At 35.3% G+C, this 26,991-nt stretch overlaps 3 protein-coding genes across 3 annotated transcripts in view; 2 read left to right on the top strand and 1 right to left on the bottom strand.

Annotated features, from left to right (window-relative positions):
- mgst2 (microsomal glutathione S-transferase 2) lies at positions 1–5,930 on the top strand. The gene is made up of 5 exons (XM_007229864.4): positions 1–151; positions 1,449–1,548; positions 2,268–2,338; positions 2,636–2,717; positions 4,834–5,930. Exons 1-5 carry the CDS (start codon positions 88–90, stop codon positions 4,955–4,957), a joined length of 441 nt encoding a protein of 146 aa, XP_007229926.3. The 5' UTR covers positions 1–87; the 3' UTR covers positions 4,958–5,930.
- Positions 5,931–7,115: 1,185 nt separating this feature from the next.
- Positions 7,116–10,294, top strand: scocb (short coiled-coil protein b). The gene is made up of 4 exons (XM_007229862.4): positions 7,116–7,234; positions 8,140–8,209; positions 8,463–8,543; positions 8,800–10,294. The coding sequence occupies exons 2-4, from the start codon at positions 8,191–8,193 to the stop codon at positions 8,940–8,942; spliced, it is 243 nt and encodes an 80-aa protein (XP_007229924.1). The 5' UTR covers positions 7,116–7,234; positions 8,140–8,190; the 3' UTR covers positions 8,943–10,294.
- A 1,905-nt stretch (positions 10,295–12,199) lies between these two features.
- zgc:154054 (Glyco_transf_54 domain-containing protein) overlaps positions 12,200–26,991 on the bottom strand; it is a 35,573-nt gene continuing 20,781 nt past the window's right edge. The window contains exons 10-15 of the mRNA XM_007229860.4: positions 26,654–26,761; positions 26,312–26,505; positions 18,829–18,907; positions 17,505–17,580; positions 15,929–16,041; positions 12,200–13,300 (exon numbers count right to left, since the gene is read on the bottom strand). Coding sequence (XP_007229922.3) covers positions 13,283–13,300; positions 15,929–16,041; positions 17,505–17,580; positions 18,829–18,907; positions 26,312–26,505; positions 26,654–26,761 — 588 coding nt within the window. The 3' untranslated portion in view covers positions 12,200–13,282. The remainder of the gene's footprint in view (positions 13,301–15,928; positions 16,042–17,504; positions 17,581–18,828; positions 18,908–26,311; positions 26,506–26,653; positions 26,762–26,991) is intronic.

Below are 26,991 nucleotides of genomic sequence, written 5' to 3'. Positions count from 1 at the left end.
GTGCAGTGTGCAAGCACCTTAACACTGAGCTGATTGTGGAGCAGAAGTCAATTTTAATCGGAGAGAAAAACTTTCCTAAAAATAAAAATGAGCAGCACAGATCAACCTGTTCTTCTGGCCGCAGTGTCCGTGATGTCAGCCTTCCTCCTGGGTGAGTGACTGAACCTCGACTGGTTAGAGGAAAGTGTCAGTTATCAATAATGTTGGAAATAGAAGATTTCGTGGTTTATTCATAAATTTAGAGAACAGTTCATGTGTATCAGATAACTCTCTTATTTTACCAAAAACACTTTCACTCTGAATCAGTTATAATAATAATACATTTATTAATCACTATTAATAAACATTGATGTGTAAAGTTTTGACTTTTACATCTTCACCTCCTGATTCATACATTCAACATTCATTTTTATATTAAATATGTTTTTCCCATCGTGCATACATTGTTGTTCTCTCACGTCAGAATTGATTTGTTTGTGCATATTAATTCAGCATTGATTCAACGTTGTGATTTTATGGTTTGTATTAAACTATGTTTACATTAAATATGTGTATCTCAATTGTATTCTATTCCCATTGCCTCTACTGTGGTATTGCAGTGTTAAAAGGGACATTTAAATAATGATTATTGATTCTTAATATTATTTGTAGGAAAAACCTTTCAGTTAAAAGCATATAGTGAATGTAGATATTCAGAGCTCAGTACAACCAGTCAAAACCTTTTAATGAACGTTGATTCCGCGTCAGAATGTGTACATTTACCGATGTTTAATAGGCATTGTTAAATAAATGGTGTTTTTAAGGTTGTTTGTCCTTCTTCAACTTTAAAAGATTTAAGGCAACCAAAACTTTATTTGAGGTTTATTTAACATACTTTACTATCAGAATTATGCTTACTAATTACACCAACTTCATTGAATTATCTGTTATTTCAGTAATAAAAATTTATTCATATTTGAGTGTGTCACCATTTTCTGATTTAAAACTCCAAATAAACAGCAAACAGTGCTCATTTAAAAAAGGATGTAACAGCACTCGGTGACGTCACTCTGCCTTCTGGCGGGAAACATGTTATACAAAAATACTACATTGAATCTTTTACAAATAAATGTTAAAAATTTGGACAGCGTCTCTTAATGTTTGTCTCTTAATCCAGAGCTGTATGTTCAACATTTATCTAATAACTATAATATCTTGATACATTAAGTGTTGAGGATGCATAAATAGTAGCTTTTTATTGGTTGAATTGTTTATTGTGTTTATTTATTTATTTCATACACTGCTGTTTGGAATCTAGTCTAAACAGAAAGGCAAATATGTCAACTCTGTCACTGATTTAAATTATAATTATAAAAGAACTCTTTCTTAACTCTAAAAATGTACAGATTTTTACTGTGAATTGAGTTAATGTTCCAGTATTACAGTACAGCTTTGCTCTGTATCTGAAGGGTTCCAGGCCAGGCGTGTCGGCTGGTCCAGGATGAAGCATAAAATTATGCCCCCTGCAGTGAACGGGCCCCCAGAGTTTGAGAGGACTTTTCGGGCACAGTGAGTTAAAACAACCCAGACTGAAATTTATATAAATAATTAAGCCTGCTGTTGATCTTGGACATTTTTTCTAGAATAACCTTTAAATAAGGATTTGTGTGATTCAATCCGACCACTAAAGGTCTTCTAATGACAGTTTTGTCTAAAATATGACAAATCTCAGCCACTAAGATCACTTTAACATTTAATTTATTTAAGTTAAAACAAAAACCGAGGTATTATTAAATCCTACTCTGATTTAATCTAAATTTACATCTGATTTATGCTTGTGCATACTATACAACTCATTTAAATGTTTAAACTACTTTAACTACACCTAGCAATCTGACCTAATCTAATTTTGTGTCTGTTGTTTTTCCTACTACCACTTTTAGTATGACTTTAACTACTTCTACTACTACTACACTTCAGTTTTGCACAGGACATATCCATATACAACTCATTTACAACTACTTTTAGTACTCCTACTAATCTAATCTCATCAAATCTAGGGTTGATTTATCAGACATGAATAAAGCTTAGTTTTAGATTAAACTATCTACTACTAATAAGAGATAATTAGTAGATAATCAGTAGTAAGTCTTGTTCTAAACTATTACTTTTACTCTAACTACTATTGCTTCTTTTTTGCCTTTGAGCTCATTGAACCCCACACACGTGTGTTCTGCAGACCAGCGCATGTCTCCTGTATTAAAAGACATTCTGCTCTTTTTTTTTAGCCAGAATGGAGTGGAGTTTTTTCCCATGTTTCTGGTGGTGCTGTGGGCATCTGGACTGTTTTGTAATGAAGGTATGTGTAATGTAATGTTATATGTGAGTGACAGTGATGTTAGAGAAATTACACCACTTTCACTCATGCTTGGTATTTTGGAAAGATTGTCTTTGATCTGTCCTAATTTTTAATTATATTTTAAATTAATACATTTACTCTGTTATTTTTGTTATTGTAAAATCACTCTAACTTGATTACTGCACCTCACTTTTTACTTCACACATTTCATCAGGAGAATAACATTATTATCAGCAATATTATCTTGTCATGTTTTACCCTCAGAGATGTGTTTTTATATTGTATGTCTTTATGCAGCTTTAGCTGCGCTGGCTGGACTGGTGTATATTGTGGGCAGAGAGATCTATTTTACTGGCTATTCGAATTCATCCAGAGGGAGGTAAGAACAATATGAAGTTAAATCATTTATAAACAAACATTGTGAAATTGATTTTATTTAAAATAATCAAATCCTCTACACTCTATAATACATTTATAACAGTCAAGTTCTTTTACAACTCATATTCCTCTAATCTAATCCAGAGTCTACTTTTACTCCTACTACTACGTTTTTTTAACACTACTACTACTTGTACCCCATTACTTCTACTACTACTACTACTACTACTTTCAATATTAGTATTACTATGACTACTACTACGTGTACTTTTACCACTAGAATTGTTCCTGTTACTACTACTTCTCCAGCACAACTTCTACTACTACTAACTACTAATACTACTTTTACTATCTGTTTTTACACTAATAAGAGGAAAAATACTATGACCGCAAAGTCATTTAAGTCTTACACACAATTACATACATCCCTCACCTAGTTGTAGCTAGCGTCTGCTTCCTATCAGTGAAGAAGAACCCCATTCCTCCATTTTTAGGAGGTATGTATACACAGGTAGCCCCGCCCTAAAATATTCTAATTTTAATTACAGGTGAAATAAAAAACATTATCACAACAAACTATTAATTACTGAAAACATGCCATTAATTGCTATTAATGGCATGCTATTAATGCTATTAAGTAGTTGCCAACATGTGATACATATTTACGTAAACACACAGCAATCACCATTAATCACATTTGGTAATATGATTATGATTATTACTAGTTTTACATCAATCTTTTGATGTATTACTAGTTTTTTATGATTATTACTAGATTTACATCACTATTACCTCCACTTCTATATAGAGAAGTAATATTACATTTTCATGTAGTGCAATTACATACTCTACTACTACTTTTACAGTTTTAAAAGTAGTAGTATTCTTCTACGATGACAACTATAACGTCTAATACTACTGTAATTTACAAATATTACTACTACTATTCTATTGTGTGCAGTAATAGTTTTATTAGTACTTCCACTACTACTGTTTCTACTAATACTACTTGTAGACTATAGAAAATCTATTTCTGTTTTTTTTTTATTTTCTGTTTATCTATTTCTGTTTTTTCTAATACTTCTAATACTACCATTTATTTCTATTACTACTTTGTTACTACTTTTACTTGAAAGATGCTTAAAATAATATTATTATTATTAAAATAAATGTAATTCACTGAGTTCAAAGGCATATTTATATTTTTCTGTTCTCTCCACTCCTTACTCATAAATCCTCAAGTTCATGTTTGCACACAAGTTCAAGTTTACTGACATTTAGAGGCCAAAGAGTAGAAAGGCTGGAGCTGCCCCATAAACCTGCAGATTCAGCATAACATGAAGCACCATTTTAAACACCAGAGAAAAGAGATTACTTTTGTGTATAAGGAAGGAGATTTTTATGTGTTTATTATATTGCCTTTTACTGTTTTATTGTGTTCACTGACTTTAGTAAAGGCCAGAGTGCAGTAAACAATCAGTAAAGAGTTTACAGTAACATTAGCTACATTCTGTAGTCTTGTACCTGTTTATCTTTTTTTCACTCTGTTCTTCAATGATTAGGACACCACAGGATATACCACCACAGGGCAGGTATTATTTAGATGGTGGGTCATTCATTCTTAGTACTGCAGTGACACTAACATATGGTGGTGTTGGTGTATGAGACGTTAGTGTGTGTTGTGCTGGTACAAGTGGTAAATCAGACACAGAAGTGCTGCTGGAGTTTTTAAACACTGCTCACTTACTGCTCCTTACACTTACACTCCTGCCTATATCAGCTCCTCCTTGTAGATGTGAAGTTAGAGACAGAATCTCAGCTGTTGCTGCAGAGTTTGTGTTAGTCATATTCTAGTCCTTCATCAGTGGTTAAAGGACGCTGCCCACAGGAGTTTGCACTGCTGTGTTTGATCCTCTCGTACCAGCACAGCACATCTGAAACCTCATACACCACCACCATGCCAGTGTCACTGCCCTGCTGAGAATATTATGACATACCTCCCAAATAATAACTGCTCTGTGGGGTCTCTACCATTGATTAAATCAATCAATCAAATTGGTATCTGAATGCATTTAGATATATTGTGTATCTCTGAGGCAGGATCTGTTTCTTTCCAGATTACCAGGATTTTACCTGATCATAGTTGTTATGCTCACCCTGACTGTGACAGCTGCTGGAGGCATCATTCTCTCACTCCTGGATAAATATCTCAACATCAAATTGTTCTCCAGGTCTAAATAAAGACTTCTTGTCATGAGCTCATTTTGCACTATTGATAGCAAGGCAAGGCAAGTTTATTTGTAAAGCACCTTTCATACAACGAGGAAATTTAAAGTGCTTTACAAAAAGATTTAAGAAATACAGAATACAGAACAGTTTAAAAAGAAAGTTACAAAACAAATAATTAAAAGAATAAAAAAGAATAAAAAGTGAGAACAAAAAGAAGTATAATAAAAATAATGAACATGAAATTTAAGACTTATTTAAGAGGAATTAAAATAAATGAAAATATAAATAAACAAAGGACTAAAAGTCTGCAAGAGTACAGCAAGTTAAACAGTTAAGCAGAGGTAAATAAATATGTTTTTAGCTTGTTCTTAAACAAGGTCACAGTCTGAGCACACATCACATCTTCTGGGAGTTTATTCAAGCTGACCGCAGCATAATGGCTAAAGGCTGTTTTGCCATGTGCCTCTACAGATCTGAGTAGTTTAATAGAGCCTGTACTTCTCCGGTATATCAGAAATGTAAGCCGGTCCAAACCCATTTTATTCTTTGTAGACGAGGAGCAGTATTTTAAACTCTATTCTCCAGCTTATCGGGAGCCAGTGTATTAATATTAGCACTGGACTGATGTGGTCCTGCCTCCTTGTCAGACTTATGTGGACTGAATAAGCTGCAGTTGTCTGATACATTTTTGTGAGGGCTGGTGATGAGGCCGTTAAAGTAAGCTAATCAACTGAAAATAAAGGCGTGAAAGAGTTTTTCTAGATCTTCTGCCCTTATTAAGTCTCTGAATCTTGCTATGATTTTCAAGTGGTAAAAGGCTAACTTTGTAATAGATATGATTGTTAAAACTGAGCTCTGAATCACTTAAACAGACATGAAGTAACAGATTCACAGATTTTAGATTCCATTGTAAACTAAGATCGAAATGCCAGCTTTGACTCCATTGTTTACAAAATGAAAAAATAAAATAACTATTTACTCATAATGATCTTTGCCATTGTTTCCTGAAAATGATTGACATTATTATTTAAGTCCTGGAAGTGGCATAGGTGTCCATGACCCTTTTGCTGGTTTACTGGTTGTTTTTCTTTGGAGCGCTCGTAGGGACTGACCACTGCACACCAGGAACAACTGACAAGATCTGCCTTCAAGAACTGATTGTTCGATCACTGCTTAATATATCCTCCCCTATATCCACAGATGTGTTTGGATCCGGATCATCAGTGTAATTCAGTTAATCTTTCAGTGATTTGAATGTTATGGGTAATAAAAAAATATGTATGTGTACTATTGCTCTAACATTTCACACAATCTTACTGTCTAACCAACTTGGGTGTTGTGACAAAAACACTAGACTATGTAGATGATTTTCTAAAATCGTCGACATTGGCTGATATGGCCAATGTTTCAAACTTTACTACAAATTGATTGTATGCCAGTAAAGGACCAAGCGACTCTGGCTGCACTACTACACTTGGCCAACACTGGCCATGCAACTTTAAAATCCTTTGATTTAAAATCTTTTTAATTATTTTTTTTATTAGTTTAAAAATTATATCAGGGTGTCTTGTCTCTGTGTAAGTTATAAATATGTTTATAAATATGAAAGTGGCCCAGAATTCCCACATCAGTTCATCCCTAGTGCAGATTATGGGAAACATGATCCGGATTGTTTAATCCAATGTGCCATTGGCAATTTTTTTTTACCTAGCTACCTTAACTACAGAGTATTTATAGGAGCCAATCAGACATGCCAGCTGTTATTTAGAAGATCTGGTTTAGGCTTCTAAAATATATCTTGATTTGAGTCGTAAACATTAAAATAACTTATATATATATTTTTTTAGAAGATATATTTTATAAGAACTATATAAAAAACGATATTTTATAGAAATTGGTAGGTTTAAAAAGAATATATTTATTTATTTATTTATTTTATCTAATAATTGACATTCCATATTCCTTTATTACAGTATTCCTTCATGAATAGTTTGAAATTCATGTGTATATTATAGAAACGGTCCTTTTAAAAAATGAATTAAACAACCTCTTTTTCACACCTCTATTCCTATTTATCCCGCCCACTTTGTGCTACAATTGGCTGATAGCAGCTAATCCTCTGCGATATGATTGGTGGACTGTTTCTTGTACGTGAGCTGCTAGCCAATCCTGGGGTAGAAGGGGATGTTAGCATATCCTGTGCGAATACGGGTGGGAAAAAGACCGCAGCACTGACCGGCCCTTCAGGCATAAATATAATAAAATATTACATTTTATTCTCTTTATAAGGTGAGTATTCAGCTGTTAAAGGTGTATTCGGGGGTTTAAGGAGTGCTGCAGTTTTGTATAAATATACAGAGAAGAAATAATGAGTTTCTGAGCAGAAAAGCCTGTTTGTTTATTATGTCAGCTGTTGGTCAGTCAGTTCTCTGTTAAGATTATTAGCTTAGCTTCGCAAGCGTCCACAAGTAGGGCTGATACTATTTATTAACGAAATACTTTTTTGTGATAGTCGCGTTACTAGCAGTGTTTAAGTATTGCCAGTTTGTCCTATTATCTGAGTTTAGCCTTAAATCACCACTATTTTCTATGTAGCTAATGTTAGCTTAGCATAAAGACTCACCCTGGTTACAGCTGCTTCATCCAGGTTAGTTAGCATTATCTGTAATCTTATCCTAGTTGACCTTAAACTGCCGTTTAAAACACATGGTTAGGTTAGCTATATATGTTAGAATATATGTTGACATCGCTTCTGACCAAAAAATGCATTTAGCTACTGCTCAGATGTGCTGCCACTAAAATAGGAGCAGATACATAAAGATTGGCACTGTTTGAATGTGTTTGAATAACGGAGCTCAATGAATGCAATCAAATTTTGCATTTTACAGAGACTCTTAAGACTGGGTCAGTAACTAAACTGCTCTTAGCAGGGCATTACACATGTTGTAAAGAAACATATGACATTGCAAAGACTGTTATTAGTGTAAAAATGTCTATTTTAAAACATTTCTAACTGTTGTCCGTCTCGCTGCGTCCTGGTGTCGCAGTGCTGTTAGCCAATCAGAGGCGATATGTTTGCATGTATGAATATTCTTGAACAAGAGCCGAAATTCTATCGTGCCCGACAACATTTGAGTAGCATGCAATGGAAAACACTGATTTGGAGTATAATTTGTTTTGCCTTTGTTATTCAGTGCCCCTGAGTCGCAGCCCTGCATTCCAAAAAGGAAGACGATTATTTCACCATGAACTCCGATGTGGATGGTAAGTAAACTACTCTAGTTGTGTAAACTAGACTGCAGAACTGGATCAACTTAGATTATCTTTTTGCAGGGCAGTAGCATAAAAATATAACAAACCCTATATAACTAAATTAGGGCTGTATAGTATTGGAAAAATAGATTGCAAAAAAACTGATTTATATTTTAATATTTAAAAAAAAAAAAAAACAGAAGGAATTCTAAGTAGTAATCAGAAGTCCTTAATCCAACAAGAAGGACTTTTCACGTCTGTTTAGGTGACATGGAAAATCAGGTGGAGCTGGAGGAGAAGACAAGGCTCATAAACCAGGTCCTGGAGCTGCAGAACACTCTCGAGGGTAGGAGAAATATATGTCCAATTTAAAACACCCACAGACTGAGGCCTTGGCACTCTTTAAAACCTCTGTCAAAATATGTTTGTTTAAATGAAACGAGCAGTTCCCATAGTAAAGACTATATTGTAGAATCTTCAGTCAAAATGCATTGTAGTTAAGGCTATGCTTAACCCAGTCTCGAAACTGCTCCAAAGCATTTAAACGCAGATGTTCCACTGATGCCTGTGGGCTGTAACCTGTTTTCTTTCTCTATTTACAGACCTTTCGGCTCGAGTGGATGCTGTGAAAGAGGAGAACCTGAAGCTAAAGTCAGAAAACCAGGTTCTGGGTCAGTACATCGAGAACCTCATGTCAGCGTCCAGCGTCTTTCAAACCACCGATTCCAAAAGCAAACGAAAGTAAGGGAGAAGCCCCTTCCTCTGCCCCTGCTGTCTAGTTTGAGTCAGAACCCCCTTTGCCAACTCTGCACAGTTTACTTTTTAGTCTTACCCACATGCAGCTAAATTGGCTAATGTTTACATTTGCTTGGCGTGTTTCACATGATCACCAAGCTTATTTAATAAGTTTATTTTGATGCTGCTTAACTTATATAATATTATATAGTGTGTGTTGCAAAACATCTCTAAACTTAAGGGCGAGTTGTTCTATTCCATGACCACACACACTTCAGAATAAAGGCACTACAAAGAGTCATTTAGAAGATGCCATAGAAGAACCACATTAAGTCTCTATTAAGAAGCATCTAAAGGTCTAAAGAAACTTTTCAACAAATTAAAGTTATCATAAACATACTGTACTCCTTTATGGAACTAAAATGGTTATTCTGTATAGGTGTATCATGATAATTGTGCCATTAAACAATATATTGATATGATCTCACAAATTTTAACATTAAGTTACATTTGATACATAATATAGTAAGTTATATAGTTGATTACTTTTCCTTGTGTGATTGCTTACATGAAAACAAACATTACTGGAATTGTAGCCAGTTGCACAATAAATGTGTGCATCCCAGTTGTGTACTAATTCTAAATATTTTTTAATACATAGTATATATTCAAAGTTGAGTATATTCAAATATCCATGATGTATACTCAAAATTGCTCGTTTTTAAAACTAAAGTTGTGCTATTATATAATTATTATATCAGTGGCAAAAAATAATAAAAATCTTTTTCTGGTACAAAATATTGACCTAAAGTTATGACAGACCTTCTGTGTCATTTGCTAAAGAACAATTTGTAGGACCTTTATTTTGACGAGTGCAGGGGCAGCTTTTGCAAATGTTTTTTTCCCATTATTTTTCCATCAATATTTTCTATTGTAGTTTTTTTGCCTTATGTTAGGGCAGGATATTAACATTTCAGAGAACTAATTGAACTGTATTGACCTGTGTTTAATTTAATTTATTGTTCAAATTTTTGTTGGTGCTGTTGTATTTTATGTTTAGCTGTTTTGTTTTTATTGGGATGGCACAACTCTGATGTGACCTGCAGAACTACCCGCTGCTGTACTGCCTGTGTGTCACCTTGTGTCATGAGTAACCTGAGGAATTAGGTAACAGTAATTCAGGGAATGGAATTTGTGACCCTTTTTTCCTGGTGCTTTTTACTACAGAGTTTTGCAGGCCAACATTACAGTTGTGTGTGTACCCCAAATCCCTGAACAGTATTTCATGTTTGTGTAGTGTTTTACTGTTGTTCAGTATATTTTAGTGCCTGTTTTAATAAATATTTTTGTTTTGCCTTTGAATGAGTCCTTGCAGTGATGTCAGTCCCCCTGCATATGTGCGCTGCCTTTATTCAGTCCCCTCATCTCACCTGGGCATGGATGGTTGGTGTTTTTGAAGAAGAGCGCTATAATTAACTAACAGTGGAGAAAATTTACTGCCGAAGCAGGAAGCCTGATGAGTGGGGAACTGAATTTGCTGAAGTAGAATGCAAGATATACCCTTCCTTCTCCCTATTTTATAACTCCACCTGAATGAGTGTTTTTTAATGTTTTTCTCACTCCGATTACTGCTAAAATATCACAAATATGAGTTTTCAGACATTAGTAAAACCCAAATTTACAATACATGTAATTTGATTTTTGCTTTGCAACCAGACAATAACCTCAGAATTAGATTCACACTTCACATTGTTTTTTTTTGTTGTTTTTTCAGCATTTAAGCTACATTATGAACATGCGCTCTATAAAGAAATAGTTGCATCCGAAAGAAATTGTGGGATTGCGATGCTATTCAGAAAGATGATAAATGTTGTCAGGAAGAAATAAATTACTAAAACTTTAGACTGATTTGAGCAACTCATGGTCATATTTCTTGAGCTACAGAAGTAGAGCCAGACTTCTCAGTATTGAGTTGTAGAGATTCCTTATGGTATCCTGTGGTATTCCATCCTGTGCAGCTTGAATATTCTCACGCAGGTCCAGCAGATTTTGTGGTAGGCATGTTGGCAGTGCACCTAATAGCATCCCACACCGTTTCAATCGTGGACAGGTCTGGTGATGCAGCTGGCTGTGGCATATTATCTGTGGCTTCCAAGCAAGATCTTGAGACAGCATCAGTATGTGGACGAGCACTGGAGTTTGTGCTCAGAAAAGGAGGGCCATTGGTTGCAAGACCTTATTAAAGTAATTTCTGGACGTGTGACAATAAACTATTCATCTTGAATCTATGACAGGCTGGCACAACTACACTAGATATATTTTTGTTGGATGATTTCTTCTGGGTGCAACAATCTCTTGACAATGAGTGTACATCAGCTACGTCAGAAGGGGAAGATTATCTTTAAGTCATTACAGTGTAGGCTTTAGTTTGTTTGGACAGCAACTCCTGATTGATTAATAAGCTAAATCAAGCTCTCTTTTATCAGAATCCTTAATCAGATGTTTAGACCCTTCTCCTACCTACTCTCTAAAAATAGTATGCTGTTCACTTGACTACTCAATACAATCAGATAACTGAAGTAATTTGTTTGTAATAAGTGATTCACACTAAACCTCCATCCCATTTACGTTTCACTTTTCCACAGGGTTTCCAAAGGTGTTCGGAAGGAGAAATAAGGCTGCTTGGTTTCTGCTTAATAATCCCTACAGAAGCCAGTTCTATAAGGAGGTGGATGACATTGATGTTTTAATGGTTCTGGTGGACTGTTTGCATTTGGAAATGAACAGCAGGTGTTTAAAGTAACCTGGAAACTTAAAACCATTTGCCTTCCTGCTGTTATCATTCATTATATGTCCAAATGTTTGTGGATACCCCAAAAGAATTTTAATGAATGCACGATTTAGCTACTTTAAGTTACATAAGCAACCTATTCCAGACATAGATGGCATTTTATGATAAGTTGCCAATGATAACAATATCACGGTACTGTGATTCTGTAATGTATTTTAAACAGAAAATATAAAATATACTGCAATATCAATATTTTGTCCCACCCCTAACTGCTATACTGTGCCTAATGCCCGGCATGGGCTAAAGCAATGTAAAGCCTTGATGATCTAATGAGGTGGGGTGGTAATTATCCAACATCTTTACTAATACTGCTCTTGTTAATAAATGCAATCAAATCCTCACTGCAATGCTTCAAAATCTGTTAGGAAGACTGTTACTCCACAAAAAAGCAATGAATGAGCAAACAATGCATGGTGTCCCTTCACTTTTGTCTATATTGTGTATGAAACAAAGTCAAGCAAGTCAATACATAGGAATCATTTACTGTCATATTTCAAATAAATATGACATATGGCTTCATATTGGGCTTTATTGTAAGACTGACTGAATTGGCATACAATGTCAATAAATCTGATAATAAATTCCATTTAAATAATAATAACAATATTAGATGCTTTGGCTCTAGAAAACAATGCATTGCTCTTAATAAAAAACAAATATAAAGAGTAATTTGCATTTTTTTATATAAATAAAATCTGGGGTTGTCCAGTGTGTAGTTTAAAGTCAGAGTTGGTTCACAGCCCTTACCCAAGCCCTGTTGTAAACTCACCAACTTTGCTTATAGTTAAAAGTAGGCCTGTCACGAGAACTATTTTTTTTTGGGCAATATATAGTCTCATCATTAATAAATAAATAATATTACTGATATATATATAAGTATAGGGCTGTGTATTGGCAAGAACTTGGTGATACGATATGCATCACATTAAAGTGATTATGATTCAATATACTACAATATATTGCTTTTTATCCAATCAGAACAATGGGCTCTAATGACAGAGTAAAACACTGCTTTCTAGTGTGCAGGGATTAAATACAACAAATAAGATGAGATTATCTGGCAACAAACTTTACATGTAAACTAATTAATAAAAAAGGTCAGGCCCATATATTGGGTGAAGTCCCTAATATACTTATTGTGACAGGCTTAATCCAAAGTTCTGTATTTCCAGTGGTCTTCTTAAAACACCACACCTCCCTTTTTCCAGTGTTGTACAGTGACTCAATCAGTAGTTTTCACCCTGTTCTTCCAAACCACAGCTCCTGAGTTATAATTACTCTGAAAATAATTTAATTTCACTGTTCAGACACACTCAGTGGTCAGTCTTCAGATCCCTGCACACACTATCTGTCCAAAGTGCAGAAAAACCAGATATAATGCAAAGAGAATGATGTGCATCTCTGGAGAGTAGTAGGTGACCAGTTCCCGACCAGCAGGAGGTGCTGTTATACTATAGGAGTCGATCCTGCTTGATGATTCCTCCACACTTCACCGCTGATCAAACTTTAATGAAAACCTGTCAGAGAGAAGAGAAGTGACTCTTAACCAAACCTTAGCTCTAGTAACCACACTGCTGACCAAACATACATACACTATATTACCAAAAGTTTCAGCCTGCCTGCATTGCTTTGGTGATGTAATGCTTGGATGTGAAATATTTCGTAGTGAGGAAATTTCACCACTGGACACAGGTGCTGCATCCTATCACGGTACCGTCACCATCCATCTGCATCCACAATCAGACCTAACTCCAACTCCCATAACTCACATTGCCTTGCCATTAGCATGCTGACCAGGGTTTAGCCTCACTCAAAAGATAACACCTCACAACTTTTTGTGGGAATTCTGGTATGTCAGTGTTTTTGTTGTAGATTTTTATTTTTAATAGATAGAGGACAAGACTTTGAGAAGGCCATACAAAACCCTTAACATTAGCCTGCTTTATGATTTTTTTAACCCTCTCTAATAAGTGTTTGGGTTTATTAAACTTTTAGAACCCATTTTGGCAACGGTCTATCTGATTGTTTTTGGATTATGCTGAAGAATAGTTCTCTTTCTTCATGATTTTTTCAGTGACAAGTTTTTATTCTGTAGGTGGGTCATTATCAGAATACTGTGCCTTTTGGCCTTTGAAACAAACAAACAAAAAATATGTAACATTTTAATTATTTTCATATTTCTAAAAATTAAGACTAGACAGAAATAATATTCTCCAGCTTAATCACTTTGTATTACTACTAGGGTCAATCAGTATTTTTAACTTTTTAATTCCTGTCATGCACGTATCAACCCTATCACAAGAAGTTGCATGCCAAGGTGCAGAATTTTTGCGAAAAATGGCATTGACCTAGAGCTGCAGACATGTTAAAATGTTCATGATGTCCTTGTTCTGAGTCAAAAATATATTTTAAATGTTTAACAATTTTATTAATTTTATACTTTACCACAACAAAATGGACAGCTTAAGGTTTACCTTAACAATGTAATAAATATTATTTACAACTAGTAAAATCTTTAGTCCCTTGAAAATAATACAATATGAAGGTTGTGATGTTACTGATATCAAACATTAGGGGGAGTTATCCCCCGATGACAGGGTGGACACAGGGTGGACTCATTGAAATAGCTTGATATTAAACAGCTAAATAACATTACATAGTTAACAACATAGTTTAGGCATTTTAACTCATTAAAATGCCTAAACTATTACAATATACTAATAGAATAAAATTTGTTCAATTTATTCAATTTAACCAGGCAGCACTGCGGATATGGTAAAAATCACCCCTACATTAAATAAACTGTATTAAATATAAAAGACTTACTTTTAAGAGAAACCTTACTTTAAAATAAGCCTTTGACCGCAACTGACAACAACAAATATTGTAAAAGGTAGCTTCTGGACAGTGACGTTGGTTATTAGGCCTCTAGAGACTGAAATAACACCACATGTTGCAACATTTCCAGAGAATCCAAACATTCCAGATGCTTTGCATAAGAGTAAGTCATTCCCGAAAAACCTGATTTACTTATTGAAGACAAAAGACTAAAAAAATGCGAGAGGTGTGCAATACATGTTTACACAATGACGCTACACAGGCGACACAACTAAGCCACATTATAAATGCCACAGGATGGAGAGATGATTGTATTGTAACAGCAGTGCTGGTGAAATGTTGGTAAATGACAACATATGAAAGCTGTGTATAGGGTTGCACAGTCCTGAACAGGTGCTTTGGTGGAAAAAAAGTCAAACCTGGAGCTTGGACCTTTTTAAAAGACAACAAATTACAAAACTACAATAATAATTTTTTTTTTCCTTTTTTTTCCACAAAATATTTTTGTCTGCCATATATTAGGCGCCATCTCTACCTTTAAGTAATGTCTGCATATTTAAACGCTGAAGTCTGAAGTATCTTAAAACGTGTGTTCACAGTTACAGTATTACCCAACTACATGTCTATCTGACCCCCCAGTCAGTTATAGTTGGCAGAGATCACACTGGAGTCCGTTGCAAGTTTTGCCAACTCCCAACTGCAGATTCTAAAGGCCATGCTGTTTATTTTCCAGTGAAACGGCTGAGCTGTTTAATCAGCCGCTCGCTCCTCTGAGACTCACTCATATGTTTTATTACACCCTATAACTTCTCATTAGATAAGAGTTAATGTTTGTCTGAGATAAAGGTACAAGGCTACTCTGAGTGTCTGCAGGTCAGAACAGGTGGAGATGGTTTACAGTAGACTGGCAATGTTCGCTTCACAATGTTCAGGAGTTGGGGAAGTTACTATGGCTTAACCTGTTTATGGCATGGCTGATAACACTGGATAAGTTTAATGTTTAACAGATGTATCACAAATCCTGAAATCGTGCATGTGAGGTGCTTTTGTTATATATTTATACATAGTATATACAAACTAAGAGTGTATATATCGATACTGTGAAATAACAATGCCATACATAATTGGTATGTGGTGTCACTCCCCAATTTGACTAAAGTTACTGTTTATTTACTCCATGCTGTGAAGTATCGTAGAGATTTGAGAATTGAGAATTCTCTAATCCTGTTTTTTTGTGTTTTAAAATAGTAGTAACAATCAGGCACACATAATATGACTATAAGCTAATAGCGGAGTAAGAGCCTTACCTCACTCAAAATGACCCAGACATCGGAGTCTGAATGAACGACTAGACGTAAGGCAGCTATCTCCAGAAGAGCACTGTCAATTTCTCCCTCTGCTATTCCATTCACAAAGGAACCTGCACACACACACACACACACACACACACACACACTTTTATGAAATATTGATGTATTTTATATTGCTGATAAAGGAAAAAAAAACATGATTATAAAAATCTTCCAATAGGAGATTAGAAAGCCCATCAATAAACCTGTGTACCGTATAAACACACGTGCACTTTTATTATACTGTGTATATATTGAAAATATGTTAATATTGTTGTTACACAGAAAAATACAGTGGCCGAGAAAGCCCAACGCAGTGCAAATTGAAAAGCGCTGCAAAAGCACAAAACACATCCATCAAAATTACAACACAGGCGCAGCAAATAGAAAAACGCGCTGCAAATGGAAAAACGCGCTGCAAATAGAACCACAACACAACGGAAGTGAGTCACAACACAACGGAATTTTCCCGGGGGACCTTAAAAGATACTGTATCAGCTAAGCTGCGTCTTCAGTAACGTCTCGGACTTCACTATGTGTACAAAGGACAATAAGTGGCAAACAAGGCGTTTTGTGAAGCAGAACTTTTAATAATATGCACACAACCGTGGTAATCACAGGTAATAAACATAACTTACTTTTCAGAAGCTTGTTTGCCACGTACTGTCCTTTGTATACAGCTGGTACAGCATCTTTTAAGGTCCCCCTGGAAAATTCCGTTGTGTTGTGACTCACTTCCGTTGTGTTGTGGTTCTATTTGCAGCGTGTTTTTCTATTTGCAGCGCGTTTTTCTTTTTGCAGCGCGTTTTTCTATTTGCTGCGCCTGTGTTGTAATTTTGATGGATGTGTTTTGTGCTTTTGCAGCGCTTTTCAATTTGCACTGCGTTGGGCTTTCTCGGCCACCGTAGAAAAAGCACATCTCATTTTGTTAATGTTAGTTCAAAGCCAATGTAGTTTGTTTAGTTTGTGTGAATGTACAGGAAATAAACAGTCTCAAACGGTGGCTTTTTTTAGTGCACTGTCATGGCTATAACAGACACGCTAAATGTACTCGATTTTTTTTTTAAATGTTAAAGTTTTAGTTAGTATCAATATAACATTTCTGAACATTCTGTAAAAACTAATTTGTTGCTTATTTTGTAAACAACTTACCAATTCTGAATCTATATAAAATAAATAATGTAACAAAATAAATAATGTAACATAAAAAACAGCAAAATAAATACAACACAGACAAAAAGAGTACAGCTTGCCGTTTTTATAATATGGACCTTAAAAGATACATTTCTGATTCCTCAGAAACGTGAATTAAAGACAGTTATACAACAAACCATACAATGATGACATTGCACACATACACACACATACACACACACGTTTCACTGTTTCTTATCTCAGACCTATCAGAACCCGGTGATTCTCCAGGACACAGAGAAGTCATTCAAATTCCTGTGTTCATTCAAATGAACAGGGTGAAGAACAGGGGAAGCTTTAAATACTGAAAGCAAATGTAAAACAAATGACTTTTGTGTACCTATCACCACAAAGCCTTCAGAGGACGGTCTACAGCATGGCAGCTCCCCTCTCTGTACCCGCCCGCTCACTGAGGTCTGAAACACACACACACACGCACACAAACACAAACACAGACATAAACACACAAACACAGACATCTGTCAAAATCCTGTGTTTTTTACACTTTGTGTTTATTATATGACACATAAGGGTGATCAGTAAGACAGCAGATACAAGAAAGCGGGTCTGTAAACTCTTAGTTTCAAAAGCATCAAATATAAAGTTTGAAGTTTCAATCTTTATTTGCCATTTGCACATTTCAAGATAATATATGGTTGAACATGGAGGTATACAGGTTCCCTATTGCATCCAGCTGCACATTTACCCACAAATGCTCAATTAGCAATAAATGTGGCAACCAGGCAGGACAAGAACGTGCTCCAATCTGTCAGAGACATTCTTGGGAAACCTTGCTATGTGTGGTGATTATTATCCTGTTAAAAAATGGCTGTTGGAAGCCCCGCTATGAGAGGCAACACAGGAAGCCCTGAACATATCATTACATATCATTACGACTAACTGTCGTATGTGAGGGCAGTGTGTAGCTAAACAGCAAAGACACTGTGGAAGAGCTCACCACGAGGCCTTCATACTCAAACCCGACCACCATCAGATCCCACACAGGACCTGGATTAGTCGCTAAAGACGATGCAGGTCTATTCCATAGCAGTCCATGTTGCTTGTTTACGGCACCATTACAAACAAGACACAAAACTATGGTGGCTGGCTGATGGATGGCCTACATGGCAGGCAATTTGTTGAAATGACCATGCTGGTTTTCTCAGTGCAAAGTCTGTGAACTGGCCAAAAAGTCTTACGGATGAGTTGTAAAGCTATATCTAGCAGTGATCTCTCAGACTTAGCCCCCTAAAATTAGCCCCTGACATCTTTTTATAGGTGCCCCAGAAAAATCACATTTTTCACACCTTACCAGTCTGGTTTTAGCAATGTTACATTGTTCTTTGAGTGATACCATAGAAGAACCACTTTGGAATAAATGAATGAATGAATTAACGAATGAATGATGGGCGTTAATAAAGACACAGTATCTACTCCAGTTGCGCAGTTGAAGCTGCTAGATGGAGCAGTATAGGGTGTCGACTTTTTGTAATTGTGTAAAAGAAAAAGTGGGAGGGTAGAGCCACACACACACACACACACACAAACAGATATACATGCACAGATCACGTAGTGAGACGTGTCACTGGATACAGCGTGTCAGCCTTATCACACTGAGTGTCACTCTGGAAACCTGAGCATTAAAATGGTTACTAGGGACCTACGTCACTGGGTAGCACCTCCACCGTGGTGTTGTAGAACTTATCTCCATTCGTCTCAATACTTCCAGTCCTGAACAGGTACCTGCACAGAGACACAGAGATAAAGAGAGAGAGAAACATACTGAGTGTCTGATAAGAACTTTAGCTTCATAGTGCTGCCATCTCAAGCTGGAAAACAGTATTGAGACATTTGTTCATTAACCAGTTCTTAAAAAAAATCAAGGGTATTAGAAATAGTTTATCCTGCTTTTGTTGGAGCAACTCCCCACTGTGCAGGGAAGACTTTCTACTAGATTCTGGAGCATTGCTGTGAGGATTTGATTGCGAGTCTTTTGATGAGCCCATGATGCCACTCTTCAGAGGAGATTCAAATAGGAGTACAACTTGCAATTGGCCACCTTAAATACCTTTTCTCATGATTGGATACACCTGGCTATGAAGTTCAAAGCTCAATGAGGTTACCAAACCAATTTTGTGCTTCAGTAAATCAGTAAAAAGTAGTTAGGAGTATTCAAATCAATAAAATGATAAGGGTGCCCATACTTTTGCACCGGTCAAATTTTGGTTTAATGCATATTGCACATATTCTGTTAGTACAATAAACCTCATTTCAATCCTGAAATATTACTGTGTCCATCAGTTATTAGATCATATATATATCAAACTGAAATGGCTGTTGCAAACACCCAAATATTTAGAACTAAAAATGTTTAAGATTAATAGGGGTGCCCAAACTTTTTCATATGACTGTATAATAATCAAATTTTCTGAGACACTGATTTTTGGATTTTCATTGACTGTAAACCATAATCATCAACAATAAAAGAAATAAACACTGGTATAAACAATGGTTTACTGTTTTTACAATTACTTACTTATTTCTGTATTATTTATAACCCATGATGAAACACAGGAAGTACATTTATTTGCAGACAATAATTTATTTTGCTGAAAACACAGTTTCCAAACTGTATAAACTGTAGTATATATATATACAGTATATATACAGAAACAATAAAATGTTTAAAATAATCATATAAAGCTAATTTATTGCTGCTGAAGTTAAACTTTCCATATTGTCTGATATTTGATGACTTTTAGAATGATAAGATACAATGTTAGAAAGTTTTTAAAGAGATAAAAGTCCTTAAATGTTGTGCATAGATGCATGTGGGGTTCTATTTTGGTTGTTTCTCTTTAAAAACTACAAAGTAAGTTACAAAACAGCTTCAGGTCAGATAACGTTAGATTTAGGTCAACAATGAAACATAACTTTATGTAACTAACCATGTAATCACGCATGGAATGAAAAATACCTTTGAATATTCTAGCAAAAAGGAAAAACTTCTGTTAACCTGTTAATGCCACTCATAAAAAGTTTGATATGTAACTTTAAAAGTACAAGTCTGACAGGCCGTTTTAGCACTCTAAGTCTGAGAACTCCAGCACTAATTTAAGCAGTTTGACAGCGCTGTGGACCAGTCTGTGAATATAATGATGCCAGACAGGTTTGCACTTTCTATGACAGAAGTATTTTTCACATCTCTAGCCCCCCAGGCTTTCTCTGAGAGTGTTTCTGGTAATTAATACCCTCAGTAACAAACAACCCTTTCTGTATGTTCTATTAGTTTTGTGTAAAACATCATAGCAATGTGTAACATCATGCCTTGAATTTGCATGAGCTGAGGAGGACAACAAGAGCCATGGACGTGTATCTGTTTGCAAGGCAAATAAAAACAACAGAAAAAAAACCATATGCCTTACAGTAAAGGCCTGGGGCCTGTAACATTAGACACACTCTTATAATAAAGGGTTCGGTCCAGTAAACTACAATACACAGTAAGCGTGTGTCTGAGTGTACAGACACTTTTAGCCTGACATTTACTGTAAATGCTGTGGGCCTGTACTACCAGACTCACGCTTACATGTTCTATCAGATAGATTCTTTCTATCAGACACACACGTCTGCTAATGGACTTGGGTCTGTACTACTGAATACACTCTTACAGTAAAAGTTTTGAACCTGTACTATCAGACACACTCTTACAGTAAAGGTTTGGGATTATACTAACAGACACACTCTTACAGTAAAAGTTTTGAACCTGTAATAACAGAAACACTGTTACAGTAAAGGTTTTGGGATTATACTAACAAACACACTCTTACAGTTAAAGCTTTGGACCTGTACTAACAGAAACACTCTTACAGTAAAAGTTTTGAACCTGTAATAACAGAAACACTGTTACAGTAAAGGTTTTGGGATTATACTAACAGAAACACTCTTACAGTAAAAGTTTTGAACCTGTAATAACAGAAACACTCTTACACTAAAGGTTTTGGGATTATACTAACAGACACACTCTTACAGTTAAAGCTTTGGACCTGTACTAACAGAAACACTCTTACAGTAAAAGTTTTGAACCTGTACTAACAGAAACACTCTTACAGTAAAGGTTTTGGGATTATACTAACAGAAACACTCTTACAGTAAAAGTTTTGAACCTGTAATAACAGAAACACTCTTACACTAAAGGTTTTGGGATTATACTAACAGACACACTCTTACAGTTAAAGCTTTGGACCTGTACTAACAGAAACACTCTTACAGTAAAGGTTTTGGGACTATAATATCAGACATACAATTACAATAAAGGTTTTGGGACTCTCTAATAGACACAATTATACAGTAAGTGTTTTGGACCTGGACTCATGCAAAGGCTTTGGGTGTGTACTATTAGACACACTCTAAACCAACTATAAATACAATCTAGATAAACTCTATGGACCTGCACTTTAGTATGGAAAGCCACTTGCAGCTGTGTAAATTTACACTAAGCTTTAATGCACTGCCTGTGTGTTTTGGGCCTACTGAACCATAAAGCATGGTACTATTCTGTGACACTAAGCCTAATTTCACCAATAAAGATAAATACACAATGTTCACAAACAATACAGGTTTTCCCATCTGTCTTGAACTGCTGTTTGAACGGTCATGTACTCTATTACTACTGCTGACTATTAGCATTTATATTTCAGTAATTTAATTTTTTAAACATATTTATAGTAAAAACCTTTAACATATATTTGTAACTAAGTCTTCAACTGAGGAACTGTTTGGGGCTATTAAAAAAGTTAACGGGGTTTTATTTGATGTAATTATTTATTTTAAAAATGACGGTTACTGTAAAGTGTGTTCTCTCAGTTTATACATTTTTTTGTATTACATTTTATTCATGTGGCTAAAATGTATTTTGCAATGTAAATGATGTAAAATACAACTTGAAAGTGGAAAAGAAAGGATGAAGATAAAAAAGTTATAAGAAATTCAAACTTTAGGTCAGGCTATCAGATCTGTTACTGTACAGAGCAAATCTGCCTTACGTCAAGGTTTTTAATAAACAGTTACAGTGTTGATTTAAGGCAAATGTATTGTGTAAGACTGTGACTAATAGTACAGGACCAACCAATTGTATACTATAATTCCTACAGAACTATTGCTTCAGAGTTTCTTAATCACAACCAAAACAGCTGAATCAGACAGACCCAGATCACACAGTTCCAGTAAAATATGATTAAACAGGGTTCCTGGTTAGAGTTCCAGATTTTTCAGGAAAAAAAACTTCTTAACTATGTTTAAAGTTTATGCGTTCAAATGACTTTTGGCTTTCAAAATGCCTTAAAACAATCCCAGTACTTGGAACAAATTTTTCAAAACATATAATAAAACCTATGCCTGTTAATAAAGTAATCTATGTATATTGTTCTATTATAACATAAATAAAATAAAAACACTGTATTTAATATTTAGATCAAAAAGTTTAATATATACATTTTATTTTATTATGCCATTATATTATCTTTATATTATATTATATCAATGGCAGACATGTTCTAAAATAGACAATATAACATTTTTTTTATTTAATGCAATTATTTCTGGAACAATATACCAGCCCAATGAAAATATGAATAGTAATAGCAGATAACCATACTATTTTATTATGCTATTATTTTATTAAACCATAAATCAAATAAAATATTTTTTTTTTGCCATATGTATATTAAAACATTTTAAATGCTTTTTTATTACGTTTGGAATGTAATATATTATTATATGATTATGCTATTACATTATCAATACATTAGTGTAACAAATATTGCCTTAGACAATATTATAGTTTACATTTTAATGAAATTATTTCTAGAACAATAATCCAGCCAAAAAATAAAATAATATTAGATAATAGGTTATATGTAAATCAAATAAAACCACTGTTTTTTTTAAACAAAGTCAACATATGTTTTATTTTTAGGTCAGCAAAAACGATCAAGCCCATGTTCATATATTGTGTTATAAGTCAATAACATAATTACTTTCACAGCGCTAATAAAACCCGTGGGAACGACATGGCTGGCTCACATTGCTGGATTTTGTTTAAAGTGTGGCATCAAACATGATTATAATCATAAAATAATCTACTATAGTGCAATAATAAAAAGTACATGATGTGAAACAAAGGCTGAGCATTTTCGATTACAGCTGTAATGTTTTGTTAGGACTAGTATGTGTAATAAACCAGCCCAGATTTATCATACAGGGTCATAGGGGTTCATAAATAATCTCCTGTAATTAAATTCTTATTGTGTTAACTCAACTAACAACCTCTTAACCTCATTTACAACCATTACAAACACAGGTGGCCTGACTGGATTTAATGAATTTAGGTCTATGATGAAAGCAAAGAACAGCCCTGTGGGATGTACACACAATAGCACAGCCCTACCCAAAATTTCAACAAAGTGCAACAGAAGCTTAAACGAATTGGGGAAACTCTAAGTTTAAGCGCTCCTATGTTTCCTGTCACCACTCCCATTTTAGAAAAGAGCAATGCTTAGGGGATGGAACAACATCCTGTCTCCCCTCATCCACCCTTCCAGTATGTGCTTACAAATCAGAACTTCTTCCTCTTTTAGGCTGTGGAGCTTTGTGCCAATAAGAAAAACAATATTCTCTTCTTGGACATAATTAATCAATAGTGTTTGACTAATGATTACAGGGTTGTAGGTTTGATACCCAAGCCTGTAAAGCTGTCCCTGGGGTTGAAAGCAAGACACATATCGCTATCCGCTCCAGTGGCAATGTAGCAAGCTGGTATACAGTGTCATGAAAAAGTATTTGCCTCTCTACAGATTCATTTTGTTTTTGCTTTTTTGTCATTTTTCTAATAAAGCAAATAGCATCATTTTGCCATCCTTGGCAGCCACAACTACAATCAAGCTTTACCCATAACTGGCAATGAGTCTTTCACATCTCTGTGGAGGAGTTTTGAACCCCTCTTTTTTGCAGAATTGTTTTAATTCAGCCGAACTGGAGGGTTTGAGCATGAACTGCCTGTTTAAGGTCATGCCACAGCATCTCAATCAGGCTTTGACTAGGCCACTCCAAAACTCTCTTTTTATTTTTTTTATCCATTAGGAGGTGAACTTGTTTGTGTGCTTTGGATCATTGTCCTGCTGCAGAACCAGAGTATGCCTGAGCTTGAGGTCACAAACAAATAGCCAGATATTGTCTGGTAAAGCAGATAATTCCTGCTAATTCCTGCTTCCATCTATTACAGCAAGTAATCCAGGCCCTGAAGCAGCAAAACAGCCCCAGACCATCACACTACCACCATTAAATTTAACGTTCAGTATGCTGCCTTTTCTAAACTTTTGTGTTAATTTTACGCCAGATGTAATGGGAGATGCACCTTCCAAAAAGTTACATTTTTGTCATGTCAGTTCAAAAAATATTTACCCAAAGTCCTGGGGAATGGGCCATTATTTTCTTTTTGGTCAGCAATATTTTTTGCCCAGGAACTCTCTCATGGAGATCATTTTTGACCATTCTCTTTTTTATTATTATTGAATAATTAATACTAATCTTAATCTTAACTGAGACAAGTGAGCTTTGCAGTTTTTTAGATGTTGTTCTGGGTTCTTTTGGGACCTCCTAGATGAGTAATTCCAATTAATTTATGGGAGGGCAAACACTATTTCACAATGTGCTAGACTGATTTGGATAGTTTTCCCATTAATATATGAAATCCTCATTCAAAAAGTGTTTTTTATATTTACTAAGGTTATATTTGTCCCCTATTAAAGTTTGTTTTATATCATTTGAAAAATGTAAGTATGACAAAAATGCAAAAACAAAAGAAACTGTACGTGTAGAAAATCTTTCATTTAAGGATTATTTAATGGTTTTTTGATCAGAGGGTTGTGGGTTCAATAGTCATTCCTTCTAAGCTGGCATTGGGGCCATGAGCATGGCAAATTACTCTCTGGTTATATGTGAAGAAAAACTTATTTTCAAGAGTGACTTAGTGAAGTTACTGATCATAGCATTGTGGGTTCAATACTCAGGCCCATTAAGTAAGGTATATAGACTCTTGAGCTCAAGGGCACCATAGCAAAAATAAACCTAGTCTTAGGCTGGATCATGGGTTAAAATGCTGGGTTACTGATCACAGGGTTGTGGGTTTAATACCTGGGTCTGTTGGGCTCTTGAGCAAAGCTATTAATCCTCTCTAGGGGCAGCAGAGTATGGCTACCCTTGGCTTTCTAAGCTGGTATATGTATAAAAAAAGCATGGCTCAGTAGTCAGAATGCTGGGTAATGATCAAAAGTTTGTGGGTTCAATACCCGGGCCTGTTAAGCTGCTTTTGGGCCCTTAAGCAAGTTAGTCTTTGCTGGATAGTGAGTTCAACGGTAGGTCCACTAAGCTGTCACCATTAAACTATAGAGCAAAGGACTTATAACTCTTTGCTCAAGTGTCAATGTAGCAGGCTGGTGAGACTTCTTTTTAGAGTGGTTCAGTGGTTAGATTACTGGTTTGTTCAGAGGGATGTGGGCTCAATACATGTGCTTCTTTCACATGCCAGTGCTGAGCATTTGAGCAAGGCTATTAACATTGCATTTGGTGTATAAGCTGTTATAAGTGAAGTGACTTCTTTTGGGTTACTCAACAAATAGAGTGCTAGCTTGTTGATCAGATAGTTAATCAATAAGTTTAAAACGTTCAATAACCAGGTCCATTAAGTTAGCAACTGTTGGGCTTTTGAACAAGACATTTTTTCTTTCTCTTTCTAAACTGGTGTACATGTGAATAAATGGTTACAGTGCATGGTCACTGATCAGAGGGTTGTGGGTTCAATCAGTAATGAGGGCTTAATCTATTTTCCCATGTTTTGACTAAAACAAAGAAATCTCAGTCACTCAGGACAGAAGAGTCACTAATTCTGTAGGACTAGTATTCAATATTTTTTCTATGGAGATTTTAAGCAATTGTTAAGCAAATTAAGCAAATTTTCAAGTTTTGTTTTATTACTTCAAGTCTATATTATTTTTTCCAGATTAGGAATCCTGTTGGCAAGTTGATTATATCATGTGTGTATGAAAAAAAAGTACATATTATTTGCATCACAGCATGGTGTTATTCTCTCACCCTTTAATGATCTGAGGTTTTGTGAAGGTGATGAGGATGTAATCCCCTTTGATAGGAGTGAGACCCCAGAAGAAGTCCTGTCCGAGGTAAGCCTTCTCCACAGAGTGACCTTGATAATCCTTCAAGCTGCTGATAACAACAGCATCAGGGTTGGGGTGGGCCTTGAACAGAACCTGCTTTCCAAAGTCTTTATCCTAAACAATGACACAGACATGACACACACACACACACAGATGATTTAAATTCTAGGAAATGTAAACCGTAGTGACTGCTAAACAGCTGACTGTGACTGTGAATCAGGAAATATTAGAAAAGTGAGAATACAGTGAAAACATGACTAACCTTCAGGTTCTGTATTTTCCCAGGGAGGGAAGAGTGCACACCCACATGCTGAAACATTGAGGGCTTGAAAGTGCGCTTCATTTTGGCTTTCTCTAAACTGCAATGTTTCTGTAAACAGAGAAAACTGATTAATCAGCATGCTCCGATAAGACAGACAGACAGACAGACTAATACACCAGTAGATTAAACAAAACAAAAAAACAAAACATTGTATCTCCCTTTCTGCTGTTTTTGAGATCTTTGTCAGACTGACTTTCTTCTCTTTAAAACAATTATGGTGGTAATACTATGAAAACAGTTTAGCATCTCATTTACAATACAGACCTTTTGTCTGTTAA

This window comes from Astyanax mexicanus, chromosome 10 (assembly GCF_023375975.1).
Source record: "Astyanax mexicanus isolate ESR-SI-001 chromosome 10, AstMex3_surface, whole genome shotgun sequence".
Lineage (NCBI taxonomy): Eukaryota > Metazoa > Chordata > Actinopteri > Characiformes > Acestrorhamphidae > Astyanax > Astyanax mexicanus.
This window is presented reverse-complemented; position numbering and strand designations above follow the sequence as displayed.